The sequence below is a fragment of the Archocentrus centrarchus genome, chromosome 4, assembly GCF_007364275.1.
Source record: "Archocentrus centrarchus isolate MPI-CPG fArcCen1 chromosome 4, fArcCen1, whole genome shotgun sequence".
Taxonomy (NCBI): Eukaryota; Metazoa; Chordata; class Actinopteri; order Cichliformes; family Cichlidae; genus Archocentrus; species Archocentrus centrarchus.
In genome coordinates, this window is record NC_044349.1 from 22,742,931 (window position 1) to 22,754,234 (window position 11,304).

Below are 11,304 nucleotides of genomic sequence, written 5' to 3' on the forward strand. Positions count from 1 at the left end.
AAATTGCTTACATATCAATAAAGTATTAGAGCTCTGAAATAACCATTGTCACGTTCTCTTTCATTGTTTTATTTTCACTCTTAGCTGACTCACTCGGTCCCATTTTAGTGCTGGCATTCTCACAGCTATATCCAGAGTCATGTGATACACATGGCTCTGTCCTGTCAGGTATCGTCACCAGAAACTTATTTTGCCCACATTTGGCATTTGAATGTTGTCGGGTCAACTGGGGATGTTCCCAGAAATCTCTCAGCTTGCCAAACTGTCAGTAAGTGTCAGTTAAGCACATTTAGTGACCAGAAAGCTCATATCATAGAGTGGTGAGGAGGTAATCCATTATCAGTCTCTGCTCAAAGTGTCACACTGGGCACTGATCCCACAATGGCTACCCCCCACCAACTACACTGAATATTGAAATGTCTTTCATATTTGGGGTTAATTAAAAAAAAAATGTAAATCCAGTGTTTGAAATCATAAATTTCCATGGTATGACTGTCTCTACTGTATAAAATCTTGCATGTCTATGTGCACAAACAGACTTTATATATGATCTGCAAGCATCCTTTGGAGTACCTTCAGCAAAGCGTGTGCATCTGTCTTGGCACTGCAGCAGCATGGAGCCAATTACAGCAGTTAAAAGACAGAGGGTTTGTGGCCTGTGTTTGGCATGAAGAGTGCAATAAATAACCAAACTGTTGACAGGAAACTGTTTGGCTACCATCAGAATAATAATGAGGTTATTGCTACCCGCTGTGACCGTATGATCACGGTTTGATTTATTTTTTTATTTTTGGTCTTCCCACCCACTGTTTGGCAGCCATATACACATGCCAACTGCACACAGACTTGCGCACAAGAAGGCACAAGACTCCCCCAGCTGACTACCTTGGCTTTCTTCCCTGATATTTAAGGCTTTTTCCCCCTTCTTTCATTCACCTACAGATACAAGGAATATATTATGTTATGTTAGGCCCTACAACAAAGAGTGTTGTTCCTCCTAACACATGAGCGTGAACACATGCACATGCCAGCAGACACTCAGAGCAGATACAGACACAGATACAACGGGACTCAGAAACACACACACATACTGTACTGTAGGTATACTCTGCTGCTCACTTCTTTAGCTCTGGTTGGCAGTAGTGTACTATGGTGACAGACAGTTAGATTGTTCCTGACCATTGACTTGAGCTCTCTGCTGTGCAAGGTCTGATTTCATAGTGGGAAATATGAGACGGGTCCTGGAAAGGGTTCACGGCTGGGGCAAGGAGGCACTCCATACAGTGGGGCTTCATATCTCTGTGTCACCCTGGACATTCTCCCCTGACACGGCTTTCAGCCCCTCCGTTGTCTGCAGCCCCCTCCCTGGGTTTTCGCAACCTCCCATCCCATGATTGGTGCATTCCAGCTGGGCACAGTGCCTGGGTGGTCGTCCCCCTCCTGCCTCCCTCCTTTCCACCATCCTCTTTGAGTGAAGGAAGGAAAAGGCAGAAAAATGCAGCAGGACCCTTTGACCATGAGGAGCACAATGTGAGCGTTGATGATGGCGGCGTGGATGTGATGCTTACCTGCCACTGACCCATATGGCTGTCATAGCCCAGCATTTTACAATCTGGCAATCCATTCAACAGCCAGGAGAAGATGTCTCACTGACCTGTCACCTAGATTGGACTGATAAATAAGCACTGAGGATGGACTGACCTGCCTCTAACCCTCAGCATGAATATCCCATTTTCATATGGACAAATCACCCCACGGCTTGTACTTAGATTATACTGAACATTCACTGTTTCATGTTTATTATTTTTTGATTATTGTTAATTCAATCAAGATGAACAACATACGCACACATTTTGAGAATAAATACGAATACACACCCAATCAGCTATTTACATGAGTGGATGCAGTTCTACTCTCATAGTCTAGCATTCAAACGTAATGAGAGAGGTCTGACTGTATCATGCACATACACGAGAGTTTGAAGAGCCTGCACTGTTGGGAGATTGTAAAGCATAAGAGGCAGAAGTGTAATCGTGTTTGTATAGAGGTGAATATGGTATAGTATTGCATGGTATCACTGTGAGTGTACCCCTATTCCCTTGTAACATTTTATGTCCACGTACCAAATTACCACATTTCTGAGATAAATTCAGCCCGACTGAGTCTGATTTCCACCCTCACGAGGTGAAGTATGAGTCCTGCATGGAGTAGAGACGGTCAATGGGAGTGAGCGGCGAGGAGTCACCCAGAGACAGGCAGTCGCTGTCAGCCATATGACACAGCGTGTCTCTGTCCACATCACCGTACAAGCTCTTGAAACCTTAAAAAGACACAATTTTTTTCATCCACAATCAGCCATGTTATTACCTGTGAAAATTGCTTAAGTGAGCTAAAAATTTCAGATACGTCACACATGTTTAAATTTAAGCACAGTTTTAGAAAACACTAGTGCTGATCCAGAAAGTAACCCCTAATGAAACAAACTGCAATTAGAAGTTTAAACTAATACTGGCAATATCAAAGGTAACATTTCAAATGAAAAAATAATGGCATCTAATCCTAAAACATGATCTTTATTTTGTGTTTATGAAACAAATGCAACATTTAAAATAAAGTGAACATGTAATTCTCCCTCGTCTTTTACCATAAGGATGCATGTGATCCCCTGGCATCTGAGGCGGGGTCAGACCCTGTCTGAAGGGGTCCATGTCCCATTCCTGCTGCTCCAGTGTGGTCAGTCCCATCTGGTGCTGCTGCTGCTGCTGAATATGAGCGTAAGAGGACCCGAGGCGCTTCATCTCAGAGGTCACACTGCCACGGGAGGGCGCTGTGGAGCACAGGAAACCCAAAGGAGATCAGAGTGCTGTGTGTTTATGTCTTTTGACAAGCTTTTGTTTTCTTAGTTATTTAATTAACTTATTTTAACTCTAGAACTCTATTAACTGACTGACTGACTGACTTGTGTGATGTTCATATGTGTCAAGATTTGCGTCAGAAACCCTTCAAAACAGGTAAAAATTGAACTTAATCTAAAATTTAATTTGAACTTTGTGTTCATCAATATAGAAGAAACTCTGCCTTTTCTTGCACTGAAAACAAAGAAAATTATGAATAATACCTGTGTGATGCGATGGGTGTTCACACTGCTCCTGAGTCTGTTGCTGCTCCTGCTGCTGCTGTCTCCTGGCCAGTTTCTTCATCTAAAGACATACATCAAGAGACATTAAAGCTACAGCATGTGTACATTCAGGTCCACTGTAAAAAAACAAAAAAAAATGTCCTCCCACTCTGCAGTCCCTCTGCCACCCAGGTGTATGAGTGTGTTCACTGAGTTGTAAAGTATCAAGAATGAGGTAGAGGGCAGACACACACGAGTCCACTTTCTGAGGAAATATTGGGTTTAATCTACAGTGATCTCTCCATGAGATGTCATCAGTTTCCTGTATGAAGAGATAACCAGGCTGATTTCCACTCTGGCGTACAAATACAGTGCAGAAAGAGGGCTCTTATTAGCAGCGCGTGATGCTGTGTGTGTGTGTGTGTGTGTGTGTGTGTGTGTGTGTGTGTGTGTGTGTGTGTGTGTGTGTGAGTGTGTGTGTGTGTGTGTGTGTGTGTGTGTGTGTGTGTACTTTGTATTACTTTGGCTCTTTGGTTCTGGAACCAGACCTGCACCACCCGGACGCTCAGACCAGTCTCAGCTGCCAAGGTCTCTCTTACCTTGGATTAAGATTCAGGACGGCAACACAAAGACAGAATGTGAGGGTGAAAAAAAAAAAAGGAAGACGAGGTTATTTGAAGGTTAATAAAAATTTGTACCACGTCACGATTCTATCAAAGAGACAGCTTCATGAATGAAGACACATTCATGAAAACAGAAGACGTCTTTTCAAAAATAGTCAGCTCTGGTTTGTGAGGAATTTAGCAGTGTCACCTTTAAGATCACTACCTGAGTGCCCACTGGAAGGACAGTGATATAATGTACAGTAAATACATGAAACCGTATCATTTCATTTTTGCATGGATTTCATTTTTTGTTCAACCTGACAAGGTGACACATGATACAATGGTTTTCTTTCATAATATGAGGTAGATGGGTATCTGCACTGTACATGCTAGTAAAATCCTTAGACCTTGTGCCTTTTTTAACATTGAATAAAACAGGTGTAAAGTTCAGATACTGTTAAATTTCTAAAACTAATGTATGTTATGTCCTCATGAAACCGATTCACAGTTTTAACTTCAACGCTCAGTGGTAGAGAAAAAATTTTTTTTTCCCTTTTACCTTTCGGCAAGGCTTGGAGGAGACCTCAAAAGATGCTTTAAAGGTCCGTCTTTGTTGAGTGGTCAGAATAGTGCGAGGTCTTTTGGGACGTTTGCTCTCCAGGTCATCCGATCTAACTCTTCTGCCTGTAATCTTTCCAGATTCCTCCTCAACTTCTTCGTCATCATCATCACTTTTACCTAGAGGATAGGCACAGATGTGATTGAACGCATAAACATTATTTTTTATTTTACTGTTGAGTTATTTAGTCAAAGTATTAAACTGTGACTTAATATTCAAAACAGTAATGGATTCTGAATTTGCTAAAAATCAATAACAAAGAGCAGCATGAAAGGGTGCCTTGTCTCTACCTGTTTCAGATGAGGTAGGACTGGCCAGACACTGGTGGTAGTCCTCTCTGGCACATAATAGCTGTCCCTCCCGGAGGACGCAGCGGTCTCCAGTCTGCAGGCGGCAGGAACAAACACTGCAGGTGAAACAGCGCAGGTGGAACACAGCGGCCCCCGCACGCATCACCAGCTCTGCAGGAGAGATGGCTTCTGCACACCCTGCACAACGCACTGCAAACAGGCTGGAAAAGTAGAGGAGGGCAGGCACAAAGAGAGAGAACGTGTGAGCGCTGAGTAAATAATAGAGAATAGGGATTTTGTTTTAGTTTAGACACTTGAGGGGGGGTCCTCACACATCACTAAGACGGGACTCTGTGAGAAAACAAAAAAATGCTGGGTAGACTTGGGGAATGTTGCTGAGTCGAGCTGTCACTCAAAACAACTGCCAGTCTGACTTTTTCTCTCGCCTTCTCCCCCTCCTGCCCGGACCACTCAGACACATACCCTTAGTGTGTCGGGTGTGTATCTTAGCGCCTGGCAACCAGTACTGGTGAGCTTAGCCTCAGAGACTGTTGCCGTGGCTCCGACTGCCGTGTCCGAGGCTGTGCTCCTGGGGAGACAGGAGAAAGGCTCTCGGCAGGCCATGGCTCCAGGCAGAGGGGTGGAATCAGATCTCCCGGTGGGAGAGACTGAGCCACTGGTCCCAGGAATTATCCGTGGAATTATCCGTAAGTCTGCTTAACCAGAACTAGACAAAGACAGAGCCAGCCCTCGAGCAGCAGGACCATTGTCCGCTGGCTGGCACCTCCACATTTTGGGTCTGTCATGCAGGATGATGCGTCATCATTCTGGAGCTGGCGTTTGTCTCCAGACTTGACTGGGTCACCAGAGCAGTCAGTACAGAGGCATGAGAAAGTGACAGCTTTTCCCCTTTTTTTGTTTCCAAATAAAAATACTCCATGTGCCTCATGAGAAAAATCTTTTTTCGTGATACTGTGGAACCATCAAAAAATAGGAGCATTAGAGGTTATTGTAAGGTAATGAATGCAGCTTGAATACTGCAGATTTTTTTTTTTTTATTAACTATTCATGAACGGATAAACCTCAAATATTATACTGCTATGTGATAATCACTGCTAAACTATTCTTTTTAAAATTTTAATAGTTCATTTAAATATATTGTGTATCCTTGTTTTTATTGACTTCCACTTTTCTTTATGACCAACAGTACAAAGATACTTCAAGTATTTACACAATCCAGAAAATAATACACGTCAAACGTAAAGCAAATAAATGAATTAAAATTCACATGCAAATAAAAAATAAAGCATTTTAGAATGAAACTGACACAACTGCTATGAAAAAAGTAAAAAAATTCAGTAAATGAGAAGAATGTAAATAAAACAAGAACTGCCTTTGACTTCTTTTTTTGGAAATATTTCAAATTGAAATTTAGAATATTTACAAACAAACAAAAGTTTAAGTTAGGCATAAAACTAACACCCGTGTTGACATATCCCTGTCAAAGGGTCTGGAGCTTGTACATCCTAAAGCCAGACATTGCTGAGACCTCTTAATGTTGCCCAGGGGTCACTATGGAAATGGTAAGAGCCCATTCCCAGAAGCTCAGGAGGGTCGGGCTGCTTGACCCATCTGAGTTGTCTGCTCCACAACTTCAGTGGTATGTGCTTTAATATGGTCAACATACCGTCTGTGGAATGTGCAGTCCTGTGGCAACACAAGATGCATCAATCAAATATTTCAAAGGAAGTGTGGCAGAGGAAATACCCTGAATGTTTCTGGGGTTCCGAGATACAGCAAAGTATTTGATTTGACATCTCAGTATGATACTAATGCCAGTGAGGAAGAAACTATGGGCATTAATGTTTTGAGATCATTGGTGTTTCGAGAAGCGCTTTTCCATTATATGCCTTATCCAGTTCATCTAATTATCCCCAGTACTCTTAAGCGTTGTTAATGCAAAGGTAAGAGTACCTCCAATACTTATGGAGCAGCTCAAGGTGTTTAATATTTCAGAGTTTCCGCTGACATGATTGGCCCAGAGTCTCGACCAGGAGAGCGGGAACACTCAGTCACGCTGGATTTAGACATGGCAATTAGTGACAAGATCATTACAGAGAAATAAGTCAGCAAAATTTTGCACTCCTCCACACTGGCATGGTCTGAGGGAGGCACTCTTAATGCAGCAGCACCGTATAAAAAGATGAGTGTTTAGCAGAAATGCACACACACAGTTTTCTCCAAAGCCCTGATCTCACATTGTTCTCGCTCTGACTTCAGCACTGACCTTTGGCAGTCAGGCAAACAGACTACTGGTCTAGTGGACAAGCAGAGAGACAGATCTTGTTTCTGGATCAGGTTAACCTGGATACATTGCTGAACACACACACCAAGAAAAGCTGTGTATCAGATACAGATCGTCAGGTCAAGTGCGCCGCAAGTCACACCGAAGATCTGACGACCAATCTGCTGTCGGGTCCGCCTGCCCGCTGAACCGTTTAGCCAACCTAAACTAACCCGAACACACACACACACTGTCAGACAGGATTCTGCACACGGTCACTGCAGGTCAGAGAGCCAACATATGAATATGGAATCACACGGGAAGTATTTAAACTGCATCCAATCATCTAAACTAATCAGATTATTATACATTAATTATTGCATTTAGAAAAGCTCCAGTGGCTTCTTTGACATATAGGAAAACTACTGCAAGCTAATCCCATGAATATTGCCCATGAATTTATTATTCCTTACATTTTCTTTCCACACTAGAGATGCAAAAGAATTTGCTCAGTGGGTCTTTATCAAAGTTCAGTTCACCACATTGTTTTGATCTCATCAAAATCAAATTACAGAAAAAAAAGGACTCTATCAGAAAGTATTATGATATGGAAAGACATCTAAAAAAATGTTTTAAATAGTCACATTTTTTGCTTGTGGTTACTTTTTAATGTGCTGAATGAGATTAAAGATGCTATATTCATTTTTATGTGAATGTTTAACATAAGTTTCAAATTATTTTTTTAAGTATCAACCCATGTTTCAATGTTATTCTTCCTTTGTGCCACATGCTCCATCTCCTCCTTTTCATATTTCTTATTGAAAAGGAAAAAAAATGTGTAAATATTCCAGCATAAATCTTAATAAATTAGTCATGACAATTTAAAACCTGTACAGCACTCTGGTACCATGTACAGCTTTTTGATAAGTAATGGCATATAGCAGGAACCCCATGAATGAGCCAGGCCTCGTGGTATGGCTGGCACTGACGTCTCACGCAAACAAAGGTAAAAACAAAGCAAGATTCAGTCAGACGATACAGCATGTGGTAAGAGACAAATGTTGTCACAGTATGGAATAATCACACTTGTTTTGCATCAGGAAAACGGAGGGAGCGGGACATAGTTTGTCAGCGAGAAAAAAAAAAATTCTGGCACAGTATTAAAACCCTCATTGTGGACAAAAGTAGTGCTCATGTGTTACTGGGTGTCATAACCCCAGACAGGCCAGTGGGGGTGGCAGGAGTATGAGGGGGCTCAGAGGCGGAGCTTTGGCACCAGGCCTCCTGCTAATTGATCAGGTCAGATAACTCACGGTCGGCTGGGCGTTGTCCCATTGCTCGACACATAGGCTGCTGTGTGAAGAGCTTTCCAGATGCCTCGGCGCATAACGCCAGGGCTCATGGAGTGCACTGTCCCCCAAAATAAGTTCACACCATCCTCACCATCCCTCTTGTAGGGATGCACCAGACCTTCTGACATATGGCTCTGCACTCCTAATTACCCTCTCAGTACAGCTCTTTTCTATATGTTTTGACCTAGTGTTATTATCTCCGCTGAAGACACTAAGCACATTAAATTTTTTGGTTTTACAGGAATCAAGCCTGCATGTTTTTCTAAGAAACATCATATCCATAAAGGCATTTGTCACTTAACACCGCAGCTTTTTGGTGTAACAAGCGTCCTGCAACATTTACTTGCTTTCCTGGCAGAACAGCCATCACTAAATTGTTCAGAAATAATGTGAGTTGTTGCCTTTTAGAGTGTATTTGGAAGATGACAGAAAGGGGGGAGGGTACTGGGTGAATGAGGTAGGAGGGCATGAGCATTATGTGATTTTTTTTTTTTTTTCTTTTTTTAGTGGATGGGTGGGGGACCATATGTTGTCCCCAGCTTGCAGTTGCCACACCAATGGGCCTCAAAATTTTAACACATTTTGACAATGTGTCAGTTGAGCCTTACCCCTGGTTGTGCGTGAAGGTGTGACCACATTATTGTGTGTGCGCATGTGTATGTATGGACGAACATAACACAATACAATAGTTTTCTTACATTCCAGCTCCCTTGCCACCCCTTCCTCCTGCAGTCACCTTGTTCTCTCAGTGTACTGTGCCAAGTTTGCTGGAAGTCAGCTTACAGTTTATAGACACATTTAAACACAACTGCACATAAAGTGCAAAGTGCACCCATCTTTACCCTAAACAACACCAAGAAGGATTAGAAACATTTATGCTGCCCTTATGAGAATCTTGTTTCTCTCTCTCTCCCAGACACACAGACACACACACACACACACACACACACACACACACACACACAGTCAAGGTCAGATCTGGACAATGCTGTTCTATTGCAAAAATGACCCTAATGAAACATGATCAGCTTTGGCCCTCTGGCCAAAAATAAAATAAAAAGATTAAAACAGAAGTAAAATAACATAGTTTCCATTTAAAGCAAAATGGTGGAAAAAGTAATATATATATTTTTTTCCATAAAATGGATGTGATTATATATTCGCAGATAGCTACATAAAAACTTAAATCCCTACTTTATTAGAACTTAAGTTCAGTGTTATGTTAAAACACTTATTCAAACATTATATTGGCTAAAGTCGTATTAATTATAAAACTTATATACATACTGAGAAATATGAAGTTGTATTTTTTTTTTTCAAAGGCCCGTGTTGCATTTGTCTAAATTGCTCATTTTCTTTTGTCACGCCTTGGTTGAAACTGAAATTGCTGACTTCCCGTGAGAAAAATAATTACTACTTACTTCACCTATGAACCAAACCATTATAAGGAACAAAAGATGGGCACTCACTCGGCATAGTCCCGTTTGCAGTAAAGTTTGCGGTCCCGCAGAAAGCAGGAGTTCCTGAGCGCGTCCCCGCACGCTGCGCACCGCACACAGTCCTCATGCCACAGGCCGTCAGTGACTCTGAGCAGGAATCTGTCTCTGATCAGCCGATGGCATCCGGCACACACTGCCCTCCGATTTACATCTGCAATGGGAGGAAATCCTTTAATTAGTAAAATATTTTGTCCATTGAGCAGGATACAGTTGAAAAATGGGCTAATTAAGTGGCTGAACTAGGAAAAGGTTGGCTGGGGGTCATTAAAACACGACTTTCCCTCTTTTATTATCTGACCAGAAGTATTTGTTTGTTTGTTTGTTTGTTTGTTTTATTTAAAAAATGTGTGTGTTATATAATGAGACATCAATTATTTTAATGTAAGTACTTAAAAAAATCGAATAGGTTAAATTGACTTATTAAGCGGTTAATTTCGTTGATAACTGAGCTAAATGTGGTAAAGCTCTAAAAAAAAAACACACAAACAAGTGAATTTGTTCAAAATAAATGAATATATTGAGCATGTTTACTCACCTAAGGGTATAGCCGGTATATCCACCATCGCTGTTACCTGAAAAAACTGCGAAAAAAAAAAAAAAAAAAATATATATATATATATATATATATATATACACCAAGGTTATTCAAAGGAAAACGTTTTTCTAATGTAAAAGCTATAAAACAAATCAAGAGGAACATACCTGTAAAATGCGCGTTTCCTGTCAGCAGCGAAGGACTTTGGTTATTAACTCCCAGTCCTGTTCAGAGCATCTCCGCCACTCAAAGTTCCCCCTGCAACTTGCTGCTCGGTGCAGAGAGCTGCGCATCAAAGTTTCTGCTTAGTGCTTCCAACGACCTCGCTGAGTCCACAGTTATTGACTATTTGCGCTATCAATTATCCTATTAGGAGTGAACGGGAAAGAGAGAGTGAGAGAGAGCGCGAAAGACAGAGTGAGACTTCCTCCATGTGCAGGTGCAGGTTACCTCTCTCACACTCTCTTCCCTCCCTCGGTCACTCTCTCTCTCCCACGCTTGTGTGTCTGTCTGTCCCTCTCTCTCTCTAAGCTGAATGCCTTATTGTCAGGCTCGCTCAAATCATGAATGCATATTTTAATGTTCATGCAAAATGCAGGTTTTAAAGTCATACGTTTAAGGGATGCCCCCCCATATATATATATATATATATATATATATATATATATATATATATATATATATATATATATATATATGTTGTGTGTCACAACTTTTGACTCTATTTATTTAATTTATTTGAAACTATCAGTTTGGTTGGTCTGTGAGCACAAGGCTCAGTAAAGTTTCACTTTATGGCAGTCTTGTCAATAAATTCATAGAGATGCAGATTTTCTTTTCAATGAAACGTGTGCAATTTATGTCTGTAATTATTTTAGATTTTAGCTACCGCAACTGCTGTTTTATTATATCTGCCAACATATCGGCTGATTCCGGTATAAACACAACATGCATCCTTATTTTTGTTCTTTGTAGATTTCCATTTCCATTAAGTATCTTCAC

The 11,304-nt window shown here is 41.3% G+C and overlaps 1 protein-coding gene across 1 annotated transcript; it reads right to left on the bottom strand.

The window, feature by feature from the left end:
- Window positions 1–1,851: 1,851 nt before the first annotated feature.
- lmx1a (LIM homeobox transcription factor 1, alpha) lies at window positions 1,852–10,534 on the bottom strand. The gene is made up of 9 exons (XM_030728026.1): window positions 10,470–10,534; window positions 10,303–10,348; window positions 9,738–9,918; window positions 4,633–4,853; window positions 4,283–4,461; window positions 3,640–3,717; window positions 3,119–3,200; window positions 2,645–2,827; window positions 1,852–2,320 (listed from the first exon to the last, which is right to left on the bottom strand). Exons 2-9 carry the CDS (start codon window positions 10,328–10,330, stop codon window positions 2,178–2,180), a joined length of 1,095 nt encoding a protein of 364 aa, XP_030583886.1. The 5' UTR covers window positions 10,331–10,348; window positions 10,470–10,534; the 3' UTR covers window positions 1,852–2,177.
- Between the last annotated feature and the right edge of the window lie 770 nt (window positions 10,535–11,304).